The sequence below is a fragment of the Bubalus kerabau genome, chromosome 1, assembly GCF_029407905.1.
Source record: "Bubalus kerabau isolate K-KA32 ecotype Philippines breed swamp buffalo chromosome 1, PCC_UOA_SB_1v2, whole genome shotgun sequence".
Lineage (NCBI taxonomy): Eukaryota > Metazoa > Chordata > Mammalia > Artiodactyla > Bovidae > Bubalus > Bubalus kerabau.
This window is the reverse complement of record NC_073624.1, coordinates 54,077,687-54,103,342: the sequence shown is the minus strand read 5'-3', so window position 1 is coordinate 54,103,342 and position 25,656 is coordinate 54,077,687. Positions and strand designations below refer to the sequence as shown.

The window sequence follows — 25,656 nt, the reverse complement described above, 5'->3', positions numbered from 1 at the left end:
AAGAGTCCAGAGCCTCCTCCCCGTGGAGTCACGCAGGATGCTCTCAATCACTTTAGCAGGGAGGTGACAACACGTGTTGATCAGTGTCTATCAAGGAAGTTCCCTGAGCCTAGGAGTTCTAGGACCTTACTGGGGCCAGTCATGTAGGGATCCTTTGTAGCAAAACTCCAGACTTCCAGAAGCAAGGCAGGGGTTCTGCGTAAACTGCATTGTGAATACAAAGAGTTTCAGAGAACCACTGTTGTCCATTCTGGGGATGTTGAGAGCCCTCTACGGATCCAAGTTCCCAGATGCCAGCCAAGGGCTACCCTTGCAAACAGTCTCAGGTCGTCTACATTAACTCTTCTGCACAGGGCCTCCGATCCATGTGTCTTCTCTGGATCAGTGACCGCTGCATCATTATAGATTCTAGGTTCTGCTGGAGCTAACTATCTTTCTTTCTTTTTAAATTTTTGGCTGCACCTTAAGGCATGTGGAACCTTAGCTCTTTGACCAGGGATTGAACCTGCACCTCCTGCATTGGAAGGTGGAGTCTTAACTACTGGACCACCTGGGAAGTCTGTGAATTGCTTGCTGAAGCCATGCATATCTCACACAGGCCACCTTGCCAGCCAGACATGTCCTTCCACCAATGCCACGACCCTGTGCTGAATGTGGCTGCAGGGAAACTTCTTGCTGCCCTCCCCTCCGAGTTAATTACGGAAAGAATGGCATGACCCCCTCCCTCTGCTCAGAGTCTGATATGCCCCTTGGGTCTGATCATTCTTCTCTGGCTGGGTCCCAAGGTGGAGGTGGGAATGGGTGGCTCCTCTTGTCTTCAAGGTCACAACATCCTATGAGGAGTAAACTCTAGATTCGGGGTGACCAGGCCCGGTGGTTGTTAATGGTTAATGGAAGCTAAAGAAATAGTCTTTTTCTCCCTTGGAAATCCTGGCTCCCAATACTGCTTCATGCCTCAGAGCTGACGAGTGATCTTTTTGCTTTAGATGAGACCTTTCCTTCTGTGAGGAGACCCTGTGGCGTTATTGTTGCTATTGTTCAGTCGCTAAGTCATGTCCAATTCGTTGTGACCCCATGGGCTATAGTCCGCCAGGCTCCCTTGTCCTTCACTATCTCCCAGAGTTTGCTCAAATTCATGTCCATTGAGTTAGTGATGTTATCTAACCATCTCATCCTCTGCCAGCCTTCTCTTGCCCTCAAACTTTCCTAGCATCAGGATCTTTTCCGATGAGTTGGCTCTTCACATTAGGTGGTCAAAGTATTGGGAGCTTCAGCTTCAGCATCAGTCCTTCCAATGAATATTCAGGACTGCTTTCCTTTAGGATGGACTGGTTTGATCTCCTTGCTGTCTCAAGAGTCTTCTCTAGCACCCCAATTAGAAAGCATTAATTCTTCAATGTTCAGCCTTCATTATGGACCAACTCTCACATCCGTACATGACTATAGCTTTGACTATATGGACTTTTGTCGGCAAAATGATGTCTCTGCTTTTCAATATGCTGTTTAGGTTTGTCACAGCTTTCCTTCCAAGGAGCAAGCGTCTTTTAATTTCATGGCTGCAGCTACTGTCCAAGTTATTTTGGAGCCCAAGAAAATAAGATCTGTCTCTGCTTCCACATTTTCCTCTAAATCCTCACATTTCATTGCTGAAAGGATCATCTGCATACGATGTTCACAATGTAAATATGCTTTTATGAATATTGTGTCACAACTCAGCCACTGAGGTAAGCCTATTCATTACACAGGTAAACTGAGACTGAAAGAAGGCTAGTTCATGGGCAGAGCTTGAATTTGAACTTTTGTCTTTAGACTTGATGTTCAGTAAACTTCCTTTTTAAAAATTTTTTATTATTTATTTGGCTGCACTGGGACTTAGTTATGACATGCAGGATCTTCAGTTGCAACATGCAGACTCTTTGTTATGGCATGTGGGATCTAGTTCCCAGCCAGAAATTGAACCTGGACTCTCTGCATTGGGAGCTCGGAATCTTCTCCATTGGACCACCAGTGAAGTCCCTAGAAAACTTCTGACCTTCCTTGCTGGCCAGAGACAACTTTACTGACGTTTGTACGCTGTGGACAGGTACAGATGTAGTTAAAAAAAAAAAAAGTAATCTTTTCTTTCCTGTCCACAATGATAGTCTGAGTAATGGTCCACAAAGATGTCCAATCCTAATCTCTGGAACCCATAAATATGTGACCTTATATAGCAACAGGAACTTTGCAAATGTGACTAAGTTAATGATTTTGAGATGGGAAGATCATTCTGATTATCTGGGTGGACTCAGATAATAAGGCCTTATTAAGAAGGAGACAAAAGCATCAGAGTCAGAGAGAGAGAGATTGGAAGATGTCATGCAGTGGCTTTGAAGGTGGAGGACAAGGCTACAAGCTAAGGAATGCAAGTGGCTTCCAAAAGTTAGAGAAGGCAAAGAAACACATTCTTCCTAGAGCTTCCAGAACCGACACAGCCCTGATGACACTTTGATTTTAGCCCACTGAGACTGACTTCCCACTTCTGACCTCCAGAGCTGTACGATGATAAATCTGTGTTATTTTAAGCCACTAAATTTTTGGAAATTTATTACAGAAGCAGAGGGAAATGAATACATCTGGCATCCTGTCTTATAGCAGAATCCATCTTGGCCTCTTGGGGTGGTGGCCTCTGGGGAGCCCCCTGCCGCCACTCTTGCTTCTTGTGGTGTGGGTGGGACTGATCTCATATCTGGCTCCAGGATGAACATACTGTCCAGGGCTGGCTGAGGAGAACACCATGATCTCTGTCCCAGTGACAGGTGACCATAGCCAGGTCCAGCCAAATGAAGCACTGGCCACTTGCTGGAGCTGTTCAGAAGGAGGCAGGCACTTCTCACAGGGGATGCAGTGCTAAAGAAGGTAAGCCTGGAGCTTACCTGGTGGCCACCTGGAAATGAGAACGACACACAGGTGAGCAGGCGGAATGCCGCAAAGAGACACTGTGCTTAAGACGTGCCTTCAAACCTTGAATCCACTCATGCCTAAAGCTGGCTTTGCCCCTGGAAGTTCCCTTTTGGTTCCCTGGTTGGAATTGGATTTCTGACTCCCAATGTCTCTAATAGTTGCTTGGTCAGGAGTCACTTTAACGGTATCATTGGATGATTGATTTTGGTGAAGATCAACTCTATTCAGCGTAATCTAGTACTACTCAAGAGGAAGCGTGTTCTTATCTAAATGGTATTGACGTTGCCGTTAAAACCAGGGAGAAGAGATGGCTCCTTCCCCACCCCGCCAGAGATTGTTACCAGTGAAAGTTACTACCCAAGTCCTTTTACTGGTGTGTGTGTTAGTCGTTCAGTCATGTTGGACTCTTTTTGCGACCCCACAGACTGTAGCCCACCAGGCTCCTCTGTCCATGAGATTCTCCAGGCGAGAATACTGGAGTGGGTAGCCATTCCCTTCTCTGGGGGCTCTTCCCAACCCAGGGATTGAACCTGGGTCTCCTACACTGGCAGGCAGATTCTTTACCACCTCAGCCACCAGGGAAGCCCTTTTACTCAACATATCCTAACAAACACTTAGGTATCTGGATATTGAATTTCTCTGGCTTTCTCTCAGGTGCCTATTGAGTCCCAGGGAAGGAGAATGACTTAAGCCACACAGTCAGTTGGTGGCTGATCTCGGATATCAGAACTCCTGCCTCTGAGACACGGTAGGTACTGCACTCTCTCTGAGGCATAATCCTTCTGCTCCCTTGGCTCTGAAAATCCACACCCTGCTATGCGCAATTAGTCCTTGCTGCTCTCCCTTGCTGATCAGCATTCTTAGTTTCATTTTCAGAGCCCTGGTTTATCATTATTATAATGAGATTATTTAACATCTTGAATATTAAAAATTTGACTCCACAGAATAAGATTTGTGTTCCAAGATGCTTGTTGTTTGCCAGCGCCCAACATTCAACCTGCTCTTTTTGGAGAAACATCATTTTGAGGGCGATACACCCCGCTCCAACTCCTGGTAGAGGTCATGTATAAAAGGATCTCTGTTTGAGTCCCAATTATTAATGGCACTGACCTGATCCAACTACAGAAATCTGGAAATATCAGGTTTCAATTCAACCCACCCCAGAATCTTAAAGGTTGCTTAGTCCCATCTTTAAATTTAAATTCTTTAAATCATAAATTTTTCCTATAATTTAAAGATGTCTTTTTAGGGAGTTCCCTAGTAGCCTAGTGGTTAGGATTCTGGGCTTTCATGGGTGTGGCCTGAGTTCAATTCCTGGTCAGGGAACTGAGATCCCACAAGCTGAGGTGTGGCCAAGAAATAAACTAATTAATTAAAAAAAATACTTGAAGATGTACTTTTAAAATTAAGACAATTTCGTAGAGCAATTCAAGGTTCACAGCAAAAGTGAGGGAAAGTAGAGATTTCTCATATGCCTGCCCCAACTGATGCACAACCTGCCTGATGGAATATTTATCACAGCTGAAGTTGTATTGACACATTATAATCACCCAAAGTCCATAGTTTCCATGAGGGTTTGCTCACCATTATGGTATCATACAGAGTGTTTCACTGCCCTAAAAATCCTCTATGCTCCAACTATTCATTCCCCCTTCCCCCTAATCCCTGGCAACCACTGATCATTTTTTTCTTTCCATAGTTTTGCCTTTTCCAGAATGTCATATAGTTGGACTCATACAGTGATTTGGTTTTTTTTTTTTCACGTAGAAATACACATAATTCCTTGCATTTTCCCATGGAGAAAGTGAGCTTTGAAAAGTCAAGTGTGTGTCAATCAGAGTTCTTGGTTAAAGGCAACTACTCTGCTAGCTAAGAAGATCATGAATATTTTAAAGACTGTTCAGTAGCTCACAGGGATCAGGGAGGTCAGAGAAGTGGAGAGCTGTCTGACTAGAACCAAGTCCTTAGGGGCCGCTCCAGTAAAGTCATCGCTATCACTGTCTGTAGTGGGTTGTAGCGGGGCTGGTGGCTGTCATACTTCGTGCGTTATACGTAACCGCACTTGGTATCTCGCCCCTCTGCTAGGATAAGGGACACCTGTGCTCCCGAGGGGCTTGTTCAAAGGGAAACGTATCATTTCATACAAACCTTTGCTACTCTGATACACGAATATGGCATCTTTTTGTTTTGGTTTGCTTCTCTTATTGAGTTTGTATCTTTCCTAGTTCTATTACCAAGTTATAATTCCTTTCTGTATGTGTGAAGACTCCTGTCCGTGGTTTTTGTCCATATGTCTACTGAGACTTGATGGCATTATTAGTTTTTATATGAGCTCATTATATATCATAGTTTCACCCTTCATTTTTCTCTTTTTCTCTCTTTCCCTCTCTCTCCCTTCCTCCTTTATTCAACTTCCTTCCTCTCTCCCTCCCCCTTTCTTCCTCCTTCCTCTCTGTCTCCCTCAATGAATGTTTCCATCATGATTTTGCTTGCTGTTTAACTTTGCTCCTTTTCTTTTGATATACAGGAGTTTAGTATTTTGAAGACAAATATGTAACAAATATTTCTCAGGCTGCCCACATAATGCAAGAGATCGTTTTAGGAAAAAACATCTTTCACCCTAAATCTGTAGATAATTCCTCTTTTTGTGTGTCCTGACACCTCACACTACTTTTGAGTCAGTAGGTTTATAGAGAGTCCTTTCATCTCCAGCGAGGGTCATAAACAACTCTGAGAGGCATGGCTTTTCACTACACCCCAGGGCAAAAAGGAAAAAACAAAGGTGAATATTGATTGAACCAATCTTTTATGCAGACTCAACTTATCCTCCCATCTAAATGACTGTTGTAGGGTGAGAGAAGGGATGTTAAACCATGATTTAAAAGTCACTGAGATTTGACCTGCACTAGGAAAGGCTGTGAAAGTGAGCATGTCTGTGAGTGCAAAGGCCAGAATCTAGAGGACTAGTGGAAAATCTCTCCATTAACTCCTGATTGGCGGACCCCTAATTCCCCTGCATTTATATGACCTCTGCCCCCAAGCTCCTTGGAGGGTTGATCTTGATGAGATTGATCTTGATGAGAAGTCTAGGAGAGGTGCTGTTCTATGTTTGTGGTATGGAGACATGGTTGATTCACTCTGAAGTGTGGGTCTTGGTGCCACGTAATTGTGGTTCAAATCCACGTCCTACAAGCATATGATAGCGGTACCAATGTAAGCAAGTCCCTTAATCTTTCTGAGGCTCAGTTTTGTCATCTGCGTAATGGGATGTGGGGATTTCCAGGTGGTTCGGTGGTCAAGAATCCGCCTGCCAATGCAGGAGATGGGCAGATGCAGTTTGATCCCTGGGTTGGAAAGATCCCCTGGAGGAGGGCATGGCAACCCACTCCAGTATTCTTGCCTAGACAATTCCTTGGACAGAGGAGCCTGGTGGGCTACAGTCCCTGGGATTGCAAAGGTCTGGACACAACTGAGTGGCTGAGCATGCACACACAACACACGTAACGGGATGCTCATGCTGTCTTTGTGTGATTGAGATGAGGATTAGTGGTGGTGTGTGTCACATGTTAGCAGTGTCTGGCCCGGGGTAGGTAGCAACAGGAGACCATTGTAACATATCAGGAAATTAACTGGCAAGTCCTCATGGGTCATCTGCTGCGTATTTAGCAGATGTCTGTGGCAACAGGTCCCAGTGTCGCTCTGCCTCAGCTTATGCAGTGTGGCCCAGGAGATGTGGTACAGCTCACCAAATGACTCGCAAATATATGGCAGTGCTGAATTATACTGTACTCGTGAGAGCTCAGTCGTGTCTGACTCTTTGTGACCTTATGGGCTGTAGCCCACCAGGCTTCTCTGTCCATCGAATACTCCAGGCAAGAATACTGGAGTGGGTTGCCCAGAGGATCCGCCCAACCCAAGGATCAAACCCATGTCTCCTGTGTCTCCTGCATTGGCAGGCAGATTCTTGACCACTGAGCCACCTGGGAAGCCTGCTGAATTATAGAGGAGGGGTCTAACACAAGCAGGAAGAGAGCTCCATAGGCTGAAGTAAGTAAAGAAAACATCATGGAGGAAGTAGGGGTTTCATTGGGGTTTGGTGATTGAAGAAACATATTCTCCTTTTATTAGAATAGTTTTCCTGCTGAAAATGAAAATAGTTGTATAGTTTTCCTTTTAAAAAAATAATATGTACTCTTTAAAAAACACTCAGAGAATACAGTAAATCAATTTAAAACAACTCAATACCCAGGAATACCTACTATTAATACTTTCTTGTATAATATATACCTTTGTTGTTGTTGTTTAGTTGCTAACGTGTGTCCACTCTTTGAGACCCCCATGGACTGCAGGCTGCCAGGCTCCTCTGTCCATGGGCTTTGCAGGCTATAGTCCATGGGATTTCCTAGGCAAGAGTACTGGAGTGGGCTATTTCCTTTTCCAATAATATATACATATGCTGCTGCTGCTGCTGCTAAGTTGCTTCAGTTGTGTCTGACTCTGTGCGACCCCATAGACGGCAGCCCACCAGGCTCCCCCGTCCTTGGGATTCTCCAGGCAAGAACACTGGAGTGGGTTGCCATTTCCTTCTCCAATGCATGAAAGTGAAAAGTGAAAGTGAAGTTGCTCAGTCGTGTCTGACTCCTAGCGACCCCATGGACTGCAGCCTACCAGGCTCCTCCGTCCATGGGATTTGCCAGGCAAGAGTACCGGAGTGGGTTGCCATATGTATATAAATTTATTTATATCTGTTTATCCAAAAACAGGAGCAAATATACACACTGTGTTTTAACATTGTTAACTGATTTAGTCACTTTACTTTTTAGTAACTGTAGAGTATTCCATCATATGGAGGTTTTACAGTTTGTTTAGCCAAACCCTAATTATTAGGCACTTTGGTGGTTTTAGCACAAAGTACATGAATGCTCTGACTCTCTCAACAATTATTTGGTGATATTAGACAAGTTATTGCTGGATCACTTTTCAGAAATGTTATAAAATTTGTATCAATTTATAATCACTTCCACCATAAGTATGTATGGCTTCTCTTTTCTCCATACCCTTCCCAGCACTGGGTTTCATCAATATTTTATAATCTTTGCAGGCTGCTAGGTAAAAATCATATCATTCATTTCATATGTATTTCTAGACTGCCTTGTGTCTACACTGTCATATTAAGTGTGATACGGACATGGTCACAGTGGTTCCCAGAGCTCAGAGACCACTGGAAAAAGACACATTAAATAAGCGCCTCATGAGATTTTTCAGTAATGTAACCTCATGTTTATCTGAGGACCAAGGAAGTGGCTATTCTTTTAGCCTCTGTTAACTCATGGAAAGATACAGTGATGGGGTGATTCAGGAAAGATGAACTCAGTCATGCTCTTCCGACCTCATTTCTACAGCATCCTTGGAATCCTGTTATTAATGTCTCGAGGACTGCACCATGCCTATGGGGATTTATATCCTGGTGTGGCATCCTTTGAGTGTACAACATTACTTGGGGACTCGTCCAAGGGTCTGAGGAGCTGACAGGGTTCTTTTCTCAGTCAGGGAGGGAGAGGAGTCTCGGGCCTAAACTCGGAGGAAGCGCAAAGGCAGCATCGGAAAGCAAAACAATAATAGTGCCTCTCTCTTCTCTTCTTCCTCTACTCCCTCCCTTCTGTTTTCCCTCCTTCTCTATTTCCTCTTCTGTCCTTTCTCTCTTCCCCACCTTGTTCTGAAAGGCCAGGGAAGAAGAGCCTCGCTCAGCGCCATGTCATGAGTGACCCACTTGCGTCCTCGCGGTTTACCTACCTGGAGCAGGGCTGCACCCTCAGACCTCCACATGCTGTGGGTGCACGGTTTCTTATTCAACTCCACAAATATTTACTGTGCTCTGGTTAACTGAGCGTGCTTTGTGCTGGAAGTGCCAGAAAGATGCAAAAAGGCAAAGCCCCTCCTGGGAGGGGCTAGTCTGGGGCCCCTGCCTGAGGTTGGCTTAAGACATGCCCCCCTTCCTCAAGGATGCAAAAGAACTCTCTGTCTTCCAGTGCCCTGGGTCCAGGTCTCTCTCCAGAAACTGGCAGCCAGTTCTGCCAGATCTGAACAAGACGGTACATTGAAGGTGTCACCTACAGGAACAGGATAGAATTCAGCTTACAGGTACTGGTGGGCTTGGCAAGTGTCTGTGTTCACTGTGGATGGCACACACAAGTCAGAATTCTGATTTTGTATCCATTCCTTCCTCGCCTCTGAATTTCCCAAGATCATCCACACACAGAGACCTTTCTCCTCAACAGTTTCTAGGGGCCATGCCAGGTTTTGAAATAGACAGACCCCAATTTCATTTGTATGTTGTTTTACCTGGAGAGTGGGCTTCCCTGGTGGCTCAGATGGTAAAGCATCTGCCTGCAATGTGGGGAGACCCAAGTTCGATCCCTGGGTTGGGAAGGTCCCCTGGAGAAGGAAATGGCAACCCACTCTAGTACTTTAGCCTGGAAAATTCCATGGATAGAGGAGCCTGGTAGGCTATAGCCCATGGGGTCACAAAGAGTTGGATACGACTGAACGACTTCTCTTTCCCTTTCACCTGGAGAGTAAGAGTCATGCCTTACAATCAACTGAGGCTTAGCCAGGCCTCACCCTGAGGCGGTGCCGATGGGCAGAAGCTCTTGGGGTGAAAGGGAATTTAGAAAAATGATTAAATGAGGTCTGAAGAGGGATGGGAGGATTGCAGCTAGGAGGACTATTTCACAAATGCTTTGGGCTCTCTGACTTCCTAGTCTGGGTGGGATGGGGTTCTGGCTGATAAATGGTGAGTAGAAGTGACATGTGCCTCTTCTGGGTGGGAATCACTGAATTGTGGGGGCCGGAACTTCAAGAGATCCTCTTTTCTTGGGCATTGCCAGGTTCTAGGTAGGGCTACTTCGGCTTCATCCTGTATGTGGTATTCCATGAGTTCAGCCCCTTTCACCTGATTTCAGGTGAGAAATCAGGAAAGGCTTCTTGGAAGAGGTGGTAGTTTCACTTGTCAGAACCTTATTCTTCACTGTACGTTTGGGCCTGTGTGCCTGTGTGCTCAGCTGTGTCCGACTCTTTGCAATCCCTTTACCTCTGTGCCACCTGGGAAGCCCATGTTTAGGTCTGTGACCCACAGTAGACACGTGGGGAGTTAAGACCTAAGCCCTAGTTGTTCTGAGCCAGTGAAGTTAGGGCTCATTTGTTATTATAGCATAACCTTGCCTGTTCTGAAGGCTATACTGGGAAAACAAAAAGCTTGATTTCAGAGGCAGCCTTCCACTGACCTCTCTGCAAAATTCAAAATATCAGGACTTCCCTGGTGGTATAGTAGATTGGAATCTGCCTGCCAATGCAGGGAACATGGGTTTGACCCCTGGTCTGGGAAGATTCCACATGCCACGGAGCAACTAAGCCTGTGTGCCACAACTCCTGAAGCCCAAGGGCCCTAGAGCCTGTGTTCCTCAACAAGAGAAGCCAAGGCAATGATAAGCCTGTGCACCGCAACTAGAGAGTAGCCCCTGCTTGTCGCAACTAGAGAAAAGTCTGAGCAGCAACAAAGACCCACCACAGACAAAAACAAAATAAGTAATTAAAAGACAAACAGAGTATCAAATCTCCTTTCTCCTCTGTTTTATCAGTCAGCATTTTCCTTTATCTGGTCAATATTTATCATGTAGCATGCATAAAAGATACAACAAAGCTTTGTAAGGAGAGGGATGGAAAGAAAGCAATGGCTGTAGTTATGGTTGGGAAGTTTATTGCAGTGTGATGAAGAGACAAGAAATTAGAACTTTTCTCTCACCTCTAACGTGCATAGAACAACAGAATTGCAGACCATTACCACTGACCATGACCACAGACTTTAGAGGGGATCTAATTTAACTTCCTAGTCCAAGAAAGTATCACTTCTCCATCTCAGACTTATTTGTACTTACCAGGCGCCAGTTGCTCTGCTGAGTACTGCAGAGAAACAAAGATGAATAAAACTCAGCTTAGTAGGTACAGCGACCCAAGAGGGGTTTGGACTTACTGCTCAGAACATAGAGGGGGAAAGAGGCTATTCCAGGGGAGAAATCAGGAGAGGCTTCTTGGAAGAGGTGGTAGTTTCACCTGTCAGAACCTTATTTTTCACCGTTATGTTTGGGCCTGTGTGCCTGTATGCTCAGTTGTGTCCGACTCTTTGCAATCCCATGGACTGTAACCCACCAGGCTCCTCTGTCCATGAGATTATCCAGGCAAGAATACTGGAGTGGGTTGCCATTTTCTCCTGTAGGGGATCTTTTCTACCTAGGGATTGAAACTTCGTCTCCTGCATCTCCTCTGTCTTCACAGGCAGATTCTTTACTGCTGTGCCACCTGGGAAGCCAATGTTTGGGTCTGTGAGAATGCAGAAATGGATTCAGGGCATGGTTCCTCATTCTTCCTCACCACATGGGCTAACTCAACCCCCCGTGACCCATCAGGGATTCTGCTTCTGACCTCCCTGTGACTTCCCAGACAGTCTTATGCGTGTCCAGGCTTTTGTATTGGTACAGTGTGGTCTCTGCCCTGGGAGATGAGTGACCAATTGGGTAACCTGGAAGCAAAGCCCAGCCTGCTCTGTAAAACTAGGAGTTAAATGAGAGCCTGCTATTCCAGGCCAAGCACTGCAAATGCCCATCTAGTCATGCTAACTGCAGGGATTCCCAGTCCTGATCAAGGATGGGCGGGTGGATGGGTAAGTCAGTTCCCTGGGCTCCTGGGGTGGAAATCACTGGGGAATGTACTGGATCTTGTTCAGCTCGACTGCCTTTATTATGCAGCTCATTTACAAGTGAGCACAAATTAATACAGTACAAACTGGCTACATAAATATTGTGCTGTAATTGATTGTCTTCTTGTAATCAAAGGCGAGACTGCTGACTTTGTTAGTTTCTCTGCTTTGCAACTGCTGGAGGAAGACTTTGTGGGGAAGGGAACCCAGGTTGTTGAGGTGGTTTTCGCTGCATGTATCTGTTTGCATGTTGTGTCTCTGATGTATTGAGAGAAGGATAAGGCCCATTACATTCAGATTCAATAAGTATCAAATGCTTGCTACATGAGAGGCAGTCAAAGACCCATTATCTTATTATTAATTGTGTTCATAGTAGTAAAGCTTTGATGAAAAAAGTGAAAGCGTTAATTGTGTCCGACTCTTTGCCACCCCATAGACTGTAGCCTGCCAGGCTCCTCTGTCTATGGGATTCTCCAGGCAAGAATATCAGAGTGGGTAGCCATTCCCTTTTCCAGGGGATCTTCCAGAGCCAGAAATCAAAGGCAGATTCTTTACCTACTGAGCCACCAGGGAAGCCTAAAGATTTGATAATGTGTGCAAAACTTAGTCTTTACAGTAACTTTTTTCCTGGTATATGTTATTGTTAGAGTTTAAATAATCCTTTAACTTTTAAAAACATGCTGTAAATTTATAAGGAAAATAAAAGGCTATAACAGTCTTTTCTCTTTGCTTAGGGAATTCCCAAAGGGCAGAACAACAAGATCTTCCATTCTAGGTAGTTAGATGAGCCGACTACAGTAACCGATTTTCTCCAGCTAGTACTAGGTAGGTGACACAGTGATCCCTGCACTGTTACCTGCAGACACCTTGACTGCTAAACAACCTAAACGCAGGGAACTGGAATTTTAAAATCACTTCACACAACACAAGAAAGCAACGCCATCTTTCCATTTACCTGCCAGTGCTAAGGCGGGCTGGTTTTTTTCCAGCAGTCAGTTGTCCTGGGAGGAGTGACTCCGTGGGGGCTTCCGCTCCCATCCACCCTTCTAAGACTCGCACTTTGAGGATGTGGAGGGAGCTCTGTTTTTTGGAAAATCAGACTTCGAAAATCCACAAAGCCTCCTTTGCCCTGATTGGGGATATGTGTGTGTATGTGTGTCACACACAGAGAGACAGAGAGAGAGAGAGACTGCATAAACCCCCAGGAAAGCTCAGCTGTCGCCTGACCCCTGCGAGTTATGCAGTTTTCCTAACCTTGACCTGAAGCCAGACGTCTTTAACCCCTTTCCAAAACGTCGCTTGCGCTGGGCTGCCATTGGAAAGGGGGAAAAAAAGAAAAACAAAAGCGAAACCTCCCTATTCCGAGACTCTGGTAAAGAGCACTCGCTCCCAAGGGGCTTGGGACAACTTGCCGGATACCCTGCCCAGGGCTTTGAAATCAGCACAAACCGCCGGACCCCTTCGCGCTTCGCTTGCCCGACCCGCATCCCGCCACTTCCCTCTTCACACGCCGGCAGGAGGGGGTGGCGGCACCGAGGCGATTTTATTCGTGTGTTTTTCCTCCGGGTTTTGTCATGGAAACGCTGACACACAAGCTCCAGACAGCGGCCGGCCGGACCCGGGACTGAGGGCCTTTGGGACCCTGCGGAGCGCGGCGCGCACTCCCCGGGAAACAGCTGGACGCGACCAAATCCCGGGTAGGGGCGGGGGGAGCGAGACGCTCCGCCCCCGCGCTCCGGTCCCGCCCTCCGCCCGGCTCTCCGCAGGCGCCCTCCCCTCGCCGGGGGCTGCGAGTTGCATTTGGTAAAACCCAGCCCCGGAATATATAGATCATTGGAGAGCAATGAAGTAGCCTTTGGAGAGGAGGGAGGGGGCCGGTCCGACAGCCACAGCGGCCAGCGCAGCGGCAGCGGCGGCGGCACCACCACCAGCATCACCGCTCGCACTCCAGTCTCCCGGCCCGCGAGGAGGCAGCGGCGGCCGCCGGCGGGAGCGGAGGCGGCGGCGGCGGAGAGGCGAGGAGGAGCCGCGGGAGGAGCAAGAGCGCGCAGCCGGCGGGTCCACGCATCTCCGCACTTCCAGAGCAACTCCGGCGCCTTCCAACACCCCTGCCCGGGGCTGGGGGCTCCGAGAGCTGCCGCGAAGCCAACCCCTATCCTCCCAGCGATCCTTGCCCAGCCCTGTCCTGCGCCTCCCGGGCTCCGCTCCGCTCCGCGCCGCGGGGTCCCCGCTCCTGCGCTCCGGGAGCGCCTCCCGGACACCCGGGTTCCCGTAGCCAGGACAAAGCCATGAAGCCGGCGCTATTGGAAGTGATGAGGATGAACAGAATTTGCCGGATGGTGCTGGCCACTTGCTTGGGATCCTTTATCCTGGTCATCTTCTATTTCCAAAGTATGTTGCACCCAGGTAGGGGGCGCGTTAGCGTGGTTTTGTTGGATATTTTCTTCTTTCTCGTGCTCTCGCTCCCTCGCTCACCGTGGCTGGTTTCTGACTCTTCCAACCTTACCTCTTCTCTCTGGGCCACCTCGGGGTTCCTTGCTGCCCGGATCTGCCCGGATCCCCGAGTCGGGCTGGGGAGAAAAGATATACTCCTTTCTCTTCTTCCTGCCAACTCCAGGCTGGAGGATGGGACCAGAGGGGCGGTAGATTTTTTTTTTTTTCTTTGTGTCTCTTGTCTGTGTGCGAGGCAGCAGAACAAGGTAGAGGTTGTGGGAAGCTCCTGGGGGTGGAGGATCAGTTTGAAGAGAACGAAACTCCCTGCCCGCTTCTGCCGAGGTCCGAGGATGAAAGAGGTGCCGGGAGCCAGTCACCCTGCTCCCCAGAGAGCTGCCTCTTCCTGGTGGGGGGCCGGGGACGAAGGGTGAGCGCCGGGCGAGGTTGCCCGTCTGGCTGCTAGCTTGGGAGCCTGAGGCTAGGCTCCCACATGTGCGGGTTTCGGCGCCGCGCCGAGCAGGTGGAGGGAGAGATTGGGGGTGCCCGACACTGCCCCCCGCACCAGCTGGGGTTAGGTCCCGGCACCGGCTGCTAGCCCCCGGGGTTCGGCTCCGCATTGACCTTGCGGCTGGTGCCACGGGGCCTGCTCCCTCCCTCACAGAGCGGCTCGCGACCCTGTGCTCGGGAGTACTCAGAGCCCCGGGATCGCGCCGCTTTAGTTTGGGAGGAAACTTTGGTGGGTTCTGGGCTGACCGTCAGTTGCACCACCCACCCCCCGCCCCCCACACACACCCCGCCCCCCACTCGCGGGTTCTGAGCATCCGGAATCCCCCGGCGCTCGCCGGGCCGTGTGGGAAGGAAACCCGCCCCCATCCCCACCACGCGCCTCCCCGCAGTCCCGAGTGGCTTAGACAAGGCTTTCCACACCTGAAATCTGGACTCGGAGAGGGACGAGGCTGCCCCTTCCGAGGGGCGGGAAGGAAAGTTTGGGAGAGACGGGCGGCCTCGAGCGTGGTGGCCCTCGGATTGCAGCTCCACTCCGAAGCCCAACAGGTAAAACCTTCCTGAGAAGCTTCCGGGAAAACGGGCATCTCCCGGTGGAGTCGTGATCTTCCATGCCCTGGCCCCCAGCAGGCCTCCTCTGGACCAGATAGGCTCCCACATCTACCAATCACGTCTCCCAGTTGCCTTTCTTAGTATAGTCATGGCAATAATTTGCTTTTATAATTGCAAGGAGGGAGCTGGAAGCCCATTTCCTTCCAGGGCTATAGGGTTATGTAGGTTATACACACTGAAAGCAGTGTGTATCTGACCCAGAGGCAACACCGAATTCATCTAGCCTGCTTTGGGTGGTGGCACAGGACCAAACTTTGGGATATCTTGACAGCTCCGACAGAACGGCCCCTCTGCCTGGCTGGGCCTGGAGGAGTTGTTAAGGCGGCCCCTTGGCCAAGAATAAGGTCTCAGTCTGGTGTGGCCTGACACTACCACATGTAACCTCAGGACGTCGGAGCCAGCCTGGTAAAGGGTGGCTTTTGTTTGCAGCTGGGTATTTTTAGTTTCATGTCAGCAAACTGCAGCGGTGTTTGTCTCCTCACCCAAACCAGTGGTTGTGAAACTTGTTAGGGAATTTAAAAATGGACCTGGCTTGCCTGCCGGCAGCCAGGCAGTGGTTGCAATGGGCAGGACCAGACAGACTGCTGTGTCCTGGGCCAGGCTCCGCCCGGAGGGCTGGAGGACTGGGTGGTGTGCAAATACACTGGGGGCCCAACGGCACAAACAAAGAGCTGAAAGATTTGGTCTAGACACTACAGATGTGTTTAGGCCACTTCAGTTTTGCCTGGACCGAACGTGCCGGGTAGTTCTCTGCAGAAATGCCTGGAACAGTGAGGTGTGTTAGTCTCCAGCAGGAATGTGCCATCACTTCTCTGTACCTCTTAGTTGTCCAGGGAGATACTAACTAGTAAGACTATTGCTGCCCATGATTTTCAAGCATCGTATGTTTCTCTTACCCTGTGTGAGATTTAGGAAATAACTTTCCAGTCAGGGATACCAGGAAGAAATTTCCAACTTGTAACTGACAGTTTGTGAAAATTTCCAGCCCTAGTTGGAATATTAAGTTGGCTTGAAAGTGGTGTTACCTGCCTTCAGTCTGGCTTTTCGGTACCAGGGACAGAAGCTTTGCCGAGGCTTTTCCAGATAAGGGTTTGCCATCCTTGACCCTCTGCTCTCAACCTTGGCTTCCCTTCCTGGTCCCACTTCCAACCCCCAAATGGCATTTGTGGATTATTTGCTTATATGAGTATGCTCATCTGTTATTTTCCGCCAGTCTATATAGCAAAGACTACTTTCAATACGTTCTATTGAATGTAGAACTGTATTGGTCTACATTCAACTGAAAGGTCTTCCTTATTTTGAATTATATATAATTGTCTCACTGTTCCATGAAAACTTCATGTCAATAGTTTATTATGATACGGGATATAAAAATATACTTTGAAATTAATATTAAACATTTACACCCCCCCACACACGCATTTTATTAAACTATGCTCTTGATGACAACTGGTGCTATTTCTTTTTCCTACTGCTTGGAATTTCCTTAAAAGTTAGTTGCTCTTTGCTTCTCTGAAGGATTTCGGGTTGTGACAGCTGATCTTTTAGCCTGGCACTGCAGTTTCCATTTCTCCAGATCACCCTGGGAGAGGCAGAAGGGACCACAGCATGGCACAGATTGTGTTGCTAAAAATTAGGAGCCCTCTGGCAGAGAGGCTATTTCTATTCCTATCTGAAATAGAAATGTAGTATTCCAAAAAGAAATGGATCCCTGGCTTCATTGATGGCTAGAGAATACCTGGAGTGTGTGAGGAGGAAGGGAAAGAATAAACAGAGACAGGCTGGCAAGGGGCTGGCTGGCTGTTCCTCTGATTCTAATCTGGGGTTCATTGTCTTTTGTACTTTTCTGATACAGCAACTTGAGTAACTGATCTTTAATTTGGTTGTTGGGTTCAGCAGAAGTGGGCTCCTTGTCAGTACAGGCTGTTTTCTTTAGGTCTTTGACACTCTAAGTTAATAGTCTTAGGGCAGGGTCTGGGTTTTAGGCCCTATTCTAATCCCAGTGTCCGGCACAATGCCCAGCCCGTAGAAGTTTCTCAATAAAGTATTTGCTGGATGAGTGAATGAAGTGACTAGATTCTAGGAGACCTGCTTCTCCAGTTTTTGGGAAGTTGTATCAAACCTTGCCAAGAATACCTCGTCAGTAAGTCTGGCTCTCTTGAGGGGGGTGTGGGACACTGGAGACAAGATCTGGACACTTCTCTATCCTCCTGGTCTCTGAGATCCCTCAAGTCATGGGTCAGGTTTAAGCTCATCACACCCCAGACAGAACACTCCTCTTGGCCTAGAGTTGCTGCCCCAAAGTGTGAGACAGTGAGGCTGGGTGTCTTGGGTAGGGGGAAGCTTGGTCTCTTTTAGCCACTGACCTGTAGAAACCCATCTGCAGGAGAGATACCCTCTGTGGGCGTGAACTGCTCCTGATCTCAGTGAGAATGGAGCTCCATGCATGTGCTTTCTGCACAGGTTTGCGCCCATCAGCGATCGCCTCCTGAACATTGACTTGTCTCAGGTACCTGCCCCAGACAGGCGGCCTTTGATGGAGCTGTGTCTTGGGGCGGGCTAGGCAGAGCTGAAAGGCCCCCAGGCTACATTTGTGCTGAGTGTGTGAAGGTGGCTCCCCTGAACCTTCCTTTTGTGTTACTCTGTAGGGTTGTGATTTTGTTTGAAAGCTCCTGTTCATAGGAGAGAAGCCTGGGGAGAAAGCCTTTCTTCTCTCTTTCTCTTCCTCTGTTTTTTTTTTTTTTTTAAATGTTTACTTTCACTGTCGCCTGGGATTTCTTTGCCTTGGTCAAATGTATTGGAAGATTATACCCTTTATTTAAAGGCTTCCTCGGTTACCCCTTTGTAGTTCACTTGATTAGATTGGATGTAAAACACTTGCATTATAATTTTAACCTAATTATAAAAGTAATATGTGCCCATTTTAGAAAATTTAGGAGGTACAGAAGACAAGCAATCATCCATTAATCTAACCACCAGAGGCAAGGGTCCTTTGTTCCTATCTATTATAGAATATATATATTAAAAAAATAATTGAGATCCTATCCTGGGTTTTGTACCTTGTTTGATAGATAATATGTATTTTAGACAAATACATCATTATGGTCATTATGGTGACCAGTAATTAAGTTGAAAAACAGAAAACTTAGCCACAAACTTTTAAATTTATAGGGTTGCCTGTACCTCTAACCTCCAGTCCCCACTACTTTGCAGAGTGCCAGTCTGGTATCGTGTTTTGTTTTTTTTTTTTTCTTTCTGCACGTATTTAATTTTAAAGAATCTTTTTGCTGATACATGAAATGAATTTGGAGTTAGACTAGGTTGTAGGGCTGTTCTCTTATATATCTGAAACTTCTTTTGAAAAGAAGTCAGGAAGTTCTCAAATATGACAGTGTTATAAATCCTGGAAACTGCAGCAAATAGCTGAAAGATAAGATGTTTCCAGCATCTGGTCTCCCCTTGGCATTTTAAATGTTTGCACCTCCATGGGGAGTTTCATAGCTGCTCAAAGATGAGACAGATACACTTAGGCAATTTACTTCGACAGTTAGATCTGCTGTCCAGGAGTCCTCATTTTGTTGCCTCTGAAATAAAAGTGGTGACCGGGCACCAGAGGACGAGTGGTTGGGGGTTTTCTGATGGACGAGGGGTGGGAGAATCAACTCGCCAGCAGAAGGGGCTGCTGTTTATGTTTATCTGGATGAAAAGCCATTTTGCTTATGAACTGTATCGGCCACAACCATTTAAAAACAGTAAATCAAAGGCTTACAAGTGAGCACTGCCCTTTCCCTTCTTAAATCTACCAAGAGGACAAAGCTCTTCTTAATCTGGGGACAGTGAATGGAAAGACTTTCATGAAAGTCACAGCCACTGGGAAGGGGAGATTCTGAAAAAAACCAAAGGTAGTTTTACGTATTCATTTTCTCTTTTTTATTTTTCTTCTCTTGAATTTTGAGACCCCCATCTTTATCACAAATGAAGAGTGAGGCAGTCCCTCCCCTGAGATCATTGAATAGTCTGATCTGTCCATTAAAAATTCCTAGAACTTGTAATTTGATGCATCTTACATCAGATGTGATTCAACACAATTTGAGATCAGAGTTGCTCTTTCTTTCTCTGTCTCTTTCTCTCCTCTACTCTGTGCCTGGTATTGTTCTGGGCACTGGGGATACCATAAAAATTTCTGCCCTCATGGAACTTACCTTCTAGTGAGGTATAGGCAGACTTTAAGGAAGTGCAGAAGTCACATACATAGGTGATGTGTCAGATGGTGTGAAGAGAGAAGAACAAAGCAAGAGATATGAATGAGGGATGTGAGAGGCCAGGGTTGCAGTTTAATACAGAGGTCATTACAGGATGTCGCTGACAAGTTGATATTGGAGAGCAGAGATGGGAAGAAGTGAAAGAGCTGGCCACATGTCAACCCAGTCCCGGATAGGATATTCCAGGTCTATTCCCTGAGGCACGACCTCGCATGGCAGGCAGCTCTGAGTGTCTGGAGCAGAGGGAGGAAGCAGCTAAGACCAGAAGGTGCAGAGAGATTGTGTGGATCTTGGCCTTGACTGGCGACAGGATGGGAAGCTCTGGAGGAGTGTGGGCTGAGGACTCTTGGGGGAGGGGTTGTGAAATGGTGGACAAGCCCAAAGCCTCTTCCTTGCACTTCTGTGTTCGTCGTCAAGCAGCACCACAGTGCAGTTGGGTGATGTGTTTACCGTGTAAATCCCACTTCTCTCCATCAACCTCTGCCTCCCCCTCCCCTCCAAACTAGACCACTCCCTTTTTTCAGTTTTTTAAAGCAGTAATGTATAACTCAGAACAAAATAAAACAAAACCAATTTGACAGGAATTTTAACTGAGTTTGTGTTGGGAAATTCTTGAAATGTCTAAGGCGTGATCCACAGCATTCATAGATGGAAACCAACAGCCCCTGCCTTCTGGAGGCACTCAAGAAAAATAGAGAAGGAATGGATCAATGATTTGGGACTGAAAGACCCAGGTCCTAGTTGGACATACCCCCTCTGCCTGCTCCTGTGAATTACTATATTTTATCAATTGTAAACACTCATTCTTTTCACCTTTCTGACATTTGACTTGTAACTGATGGTATCTTAGTGCTGTGCTGACCTTTAGTGCATAGCCTTTATGTTCTTAGTGGAACATAAAGTAACAGTCATTCTTATAGTTGATGCCCTTGGACCCACCTCTGTAAATTGTGAAAGTACTTTCTGTACACCATGGCGGACCTCAGAATCTCAGTAAGGTGATCAAAATGGCACTCAGGCTCCAGCTGAGGGCCCAGGGGGTACCTGATTAATCCTGATCGCCTGCTTCATAAAGGCTTTGCTGGTCGGCGGGCCTTTCAGTCTTTTCTGCTGTCCCTGGGAAATTTGCACCTATTTTCAGAGCCACAGGGCTTGTATCTCTTTCTGATTAACTGATGAGGTTGGTAAGAGTCAGAATAGGAATGTGGGGAAGTGAGTTATTTAATATGGGGCTCAACTCTGGAACATCACAGAGAAATAGACTTCGTGACGTTGTTTGGGGAAAATGTCACCAGTGTGGGTTTTGCTTTCTTTCAAGGCTGCTGCACTCCCATGGCCTTGGTCATTTCCCTTTTCTGTTGTTGTTTAGTCGCAAAGTCATATCTGACTCTTTGTGATCCCATCAACTGCAGCACACCAGGCTTCCCTGTCCATCACCAACTCCCGGAGTGTACTCAAACTCATGTCCATTGAGTCTGTGATGCCATCCAACCATCTTATCCTCTATCGTCCCCTTCTCCTCCTGTCCTCAGTCTTTCCCAGCATCAGGGTCTTCTTCAACGAGTTGGCTCTTCGCATCAGGTGGCCAAAGTATTGGAGCTTCAGCTTCAACATCAGACCTTCCAGTGGATATTCAGGGTTGATTTCCTTTAGGGTTGACTAGTTTGACTTCCTTGCTGTCCGGGGCACTCTCAAGAATCTTCTTCAGAAATGCGTGGTAATTGTTTGTTTACTTGTATTCAGTACATGTTCCTCTTTTGAGGCACCTCTGCCAAGTTCCTCTTTATAGCCTCTAAGCTTGGCCCAGAGGTACTTGGGAAACATTTAAAGAGTAAATAAGTGACTGGCAAAGATGCCTCTTCTGCCCCTGTGCCCACCTCACCAATATGCATAAGCCCACGGGGAAGAGCAGGGTGGCTTGCTGTGACCAAATAGCTTCTGGTATGGTGTGCTTTGTTTCTCAGACCCTTGCTTCTGGCTTGCTGGGGTTCAGCCAGGCTTCAGGGTGTGAACTGGGAAGGGGTCTAGGTATTTAAGCAGAAAGGTATTTAATGGAGGGAATCTGGTCCTTAAAAAGGTTGGGAATGCTGGTGGTCAAGAATCCACCTGCCAATGCAGGAGACGCAGGACATGCAGGTTTGATCCCTGGGTTGGGAAGATCCCCTGGAGGAGGAAATGGCAACCCACTCCAGTAGTCTTGACTGAAAAATCCCGTGGACAGAGGAGCCTGGTGGGCTACAGTCCATGGGATTGCTCAGTCATATCTGAGTGTGCACACACATAGACGCATAGGGCTCTCAGCTGGGCCAATTAGCCTCGGGTAATAGCAGTAGCATATGTAACACCAGAGAAGCAGACACATACAGGCCTGGCTACTCAGAAAAACCGGCCCACTCAGTGTGCTGCTCCCTCTGAGACCATCCTTGAAACTACCAAATCCAAGACAAACAAATGACACTGGGACCCTGGGATCAGAATCCTGGTTCCAGAATCGGGACGCTCCTACAGCCGCCTCTCAACACCCAGCAAGCCAGTGGTCCCAGAGAGTGTTGCCAAAACCCCAAATCGTTCTCACATCATCAGGAGCCTGAAGAAAACCTGGAAGGCGGGGAGGTGGCCTCTCACCTATGGGCTCTTTCTAAATCTGAAGTCAGTGTCTGTCTAGGGGAGCCAAACTAACATTCAGAACCTTAGCTTCAGAACCAGGATGGCTCGGAAGCATAGCTTTTAAATCAACAGCCCTTACTGTATAGAAAGGCTTTCTAGAAGGGAGTAGAATGGGTGATGAGCAGACATCCAGAGTGCTCACCACTCCCTATTGGTAACACAAATGTGAGCAGCCATCTCCCATCTATTTTGCTTATAGTAAGTGTATTCATATTATTCCCATTATCTAAATATGTAGGATAAGGATGTTTCTGTTTCTAACAATAGTCATTGTAATCCCACATGTTCATTACCATCTGGGAAATTCTGTTAGTGAACTCCCAGTCAGCTCTGATTCTCTTACCCTTTTTACCTTGTAATGTGGCATACAAGGGGCTTCCCAGGTGGCACTAGTGATGCCCAGGTTCCCACTTGCTAATGCAGGAGACGTAAGAGACACAGGTTCGATCCCCAGGTCAGGAAGATGCCCTGGAGGAGGGCATGCCACCCCACTCCAGTCCTCCTACTTAGAGGATCCCATGGATAGAGGAGCCTGGAGGGTTGCAGTCCACAGGTCACAAAGTGTCGGACACGACTGAAGTGACTTAGCATGCAGCACGTGACATACAAGACTCAGGGAGAGAGAGGAATTTTCTTCTGTGCATTTTTTTGTGCACATAATATGTGCATGCATTATGAGTATTATCTCCAAGCTGCAGTGTGTTTTTATTTTTAATTTTTGCAGCTTGCGGGGTCTTAGTTCCTCTGTGGGTGTGTGCTTAGTCACTCAGTCATGTCCGACTCTTTGCGACCCTATGGACTGTAGCCTGCCAGACTCCTCTATCCATGGGGATTCTCCAGGCAAGAATACTGGAGTGGGTTGCCATGCCCTCCTCCAGGGGATCTTCCCAATCCAGGGATAGAACCGAGGTCTCCCACATTGCAGACAGATTTCTTTACTGACTGAACCACCAGGGAAGCCCAACCAAGGCTTCGGCAGTGAAAGGGCTGAGACCTGTCCATTGGACCACCTGGGAATCCCTCCAAGCTGTAGTTTCTTGACTGGAATCTCTTTAAGCCTCTATTCCACTTTGTGAGGACTAGTTTAGGTAAAAGGAGATGATGTAATCTGTAAATCTACCTGTGATTCAGTTGTAAATGGTGATCTGAGAGCAGTGCATTGACTGATTTCCTTGGTCCCTCTCTGTCTCCCTCCTCAGGATGCCTGAATTTCATAAATGCATGTAACTTGGTACAACGGGTTAGATGAGGGTGTTTGTTCCAATTCCTATTTTACATTAATTCATGTTTTTAACATTAAATTTCTTTTTCTAAATTCAATGAAAATGGAAGGCCTGATGTTTCCTTCCCAGGTGCCTTTGTGATAGTTGGAGTGTGTCGGCTAGACTTTGGAACCCGGGGTGGAGACTGGTCTTGAGTGCAGTTGGTGATTCAGCCCCACCACAGTCAAGTCAGCCACCCAGGGGGCGCAGTGGTAAAGAATCTACCTGCCCACGCAGGGGACGCAGGAGACGTGGGTTTGATTCTTGGGTCGGGAAGACCCCCTGGAGTAGGAAATGAAAACCTGCTCCGGTATCCTTGCCTGGAGAATCCCATGAACAGAGGAGCCTGGCTGACTACAGCCCATGGGGTCACAAAGACTCAAACATAACTGTGTGACTGAGCACGTACACAGTGCTGCTTAGTTCTAAAGATAGTTCTGGCAGTGGTGAGTCAGAGTGTGGCGTTAGACATGTGGTGTGGCTAGGACTGATATTTCCAGTATCACTGGAGTTCAGGTCTCACTCAGGTATGGCTAGAAAAAAAGAGGGCTTTCCTGGTAGCTCAGATGGTAAAGAATCCACCTGCAGTGTAGGAGACCCAGGTTCAATCCTTGAGTCAGGAAGATCCCTGGAGGAGGAAATGGCAACCCTCTCCAGTATTCTTGCCTGGCCATGAGGTTGCAAAGAGCTGGACATGACTGAGCGAGTTTCAAGCCCAGCAATGTAAATGTTGAAATCCATATCAGTCTTCGGCTTAAGTGGTTATCTTAAAGGCCTTGTGAAAAAGACCCACAAAGGCAACACCAATTCAACAGGCTGGTAGTTGGGTTTCTGTTAGAAACTGCTCATTTCAAAGAATCCCAGAAGAGGGAAAACACAAAGGCTCCTCTAAGGTAGTGTTGTAACACTTTACATTTCTTAACGGTTGACATATCTTACCTTCAGGGCCATTGTTCATGGTCATTCACTATGGTGAAAAAAAAGCACACAATTTGCAGCCCAGGATCAGCTTTCAGGCTCTGACTGTCTACTGTGTCCATTCGACATCACTCAGGATGGTTTGGTTGAATGCTGTTGAGAGTTAGACTCTGTGCTGGGTGCTGGAGATACAGCAGGGACCAAAGTGGACAAGACTTGAGCAGGGGAGATAAAATATAAACAAATGCATGTTTGAAACATTGAGTCTGTTGGATGGTGACAAGTGCTGCAGAGAAAAAAAAAATAAAGCCAGGAAGGAAGATGTGAAATGGAAGCAGTGAGTGATCACTTCTAAATAGAGTGATCAGGAAAGGTTCCCTGAGAAGAGGGCTTTAGGATCAAAGGAGGTGAGGGTTCAAGGGGGTGCATTGACAAATGCACATTTGTGCATACAGCTATTTATTGGGTATTATTTCCTGGAGGCTGACATAGGTCAGGTGTTTAATACACATTACATATTCCTTATAGGGATCTTACAGGGTTCATCTCTTGTAATCACCATTTTACAAGGAGGGTAGGAGACTAGGGTGGACTTGCCAGGTGGCGTTAGTAGTAAAGAACCCGCCTGCCAGGGGCGGGGGAGCCTGGTGGGCTGACGTCTTTGGGGTTGCACAGAGTCGGACACAACTGAAGTGACTTAGCAGCAGCAGCAGCCAATGCGGGAGACACAAGAGATGTGGGTTTGATCCCTGGGTCGATCCCCTGGAGGGGAGGAGGGCATGGCAATCCAGTCCAGTATTCTTACCTGGAGAATCTCATAGATAGAGGAACCTGGCCGGATACAGTCCATAGGCTTGCAGAGAGTCAGGCATGACTGAAGTGACGTAACACAGCAGCACACAGGAGACTAGGGCACAGAGAATGTGACTTGTCTGAGGTCACACAAGGACTGATGACTCTAGAATTAAACCAGGCTGTCTGACTCTTTCTCTAAATGTCTGGTTGGGGCTCTCAGTTTGGGGACTCTCCCTGGCCTCTGTATTTGGAAATGTGTCATGATGTGCTTGTTTGTCCCAAAGATTGAGGACATCAGTTTATTGGGCAGAGCCAAGGATGCTAGACATCTCGCACGGGGTGGGACTTTCCTCCCATCAGATCATCATCCTAGCCATCGGCCAACGACTCTTCTTTTGGAGCAATCCCTTAAGACTCTCTACGCTTCACTGGTGTCTGGCATAGTACCTGGCCACACTCAATGACTTGGGAAAGTGCCCGGCACATTGTAGGGGCTTAATAATTGATTGAT

At 47.3% G+C, this 25,656-nt stretch overlaps 1 protein-coding gene across 4 annotated transcripts in view; it reads left to right on the top strand.

Moving 5' to 3' along the window:
- Positions 1-13,848: 13,848 nt before the first annotated feature.
- Positions 13,849-25,656, top strand: part of CHST11 (carbohydrate sulfotransferase 11) — a 261,341-nt gene continuing 249,533 nt past the window's right edge. For 2 of the 4 annotated variants that reach the window (XM_055574916.1, XM_055574914.1), the window contains exon 1: positions 13,849-14,083. In XM_055574916.1, the coding sequence (XP_055430891.1) occupies positions 13,981-14,083 (103 nt within the window). In that variant the 5' untranslated portion in view covers positions 13,849-13,980. Of the gene's footprint in view, positions 14,099-25,656 lie in introns of all 4 variants that reach the window. The other 2 variants (XM_055574915.1, XM_055574913.1) reach the window with 1 other exon arrangement.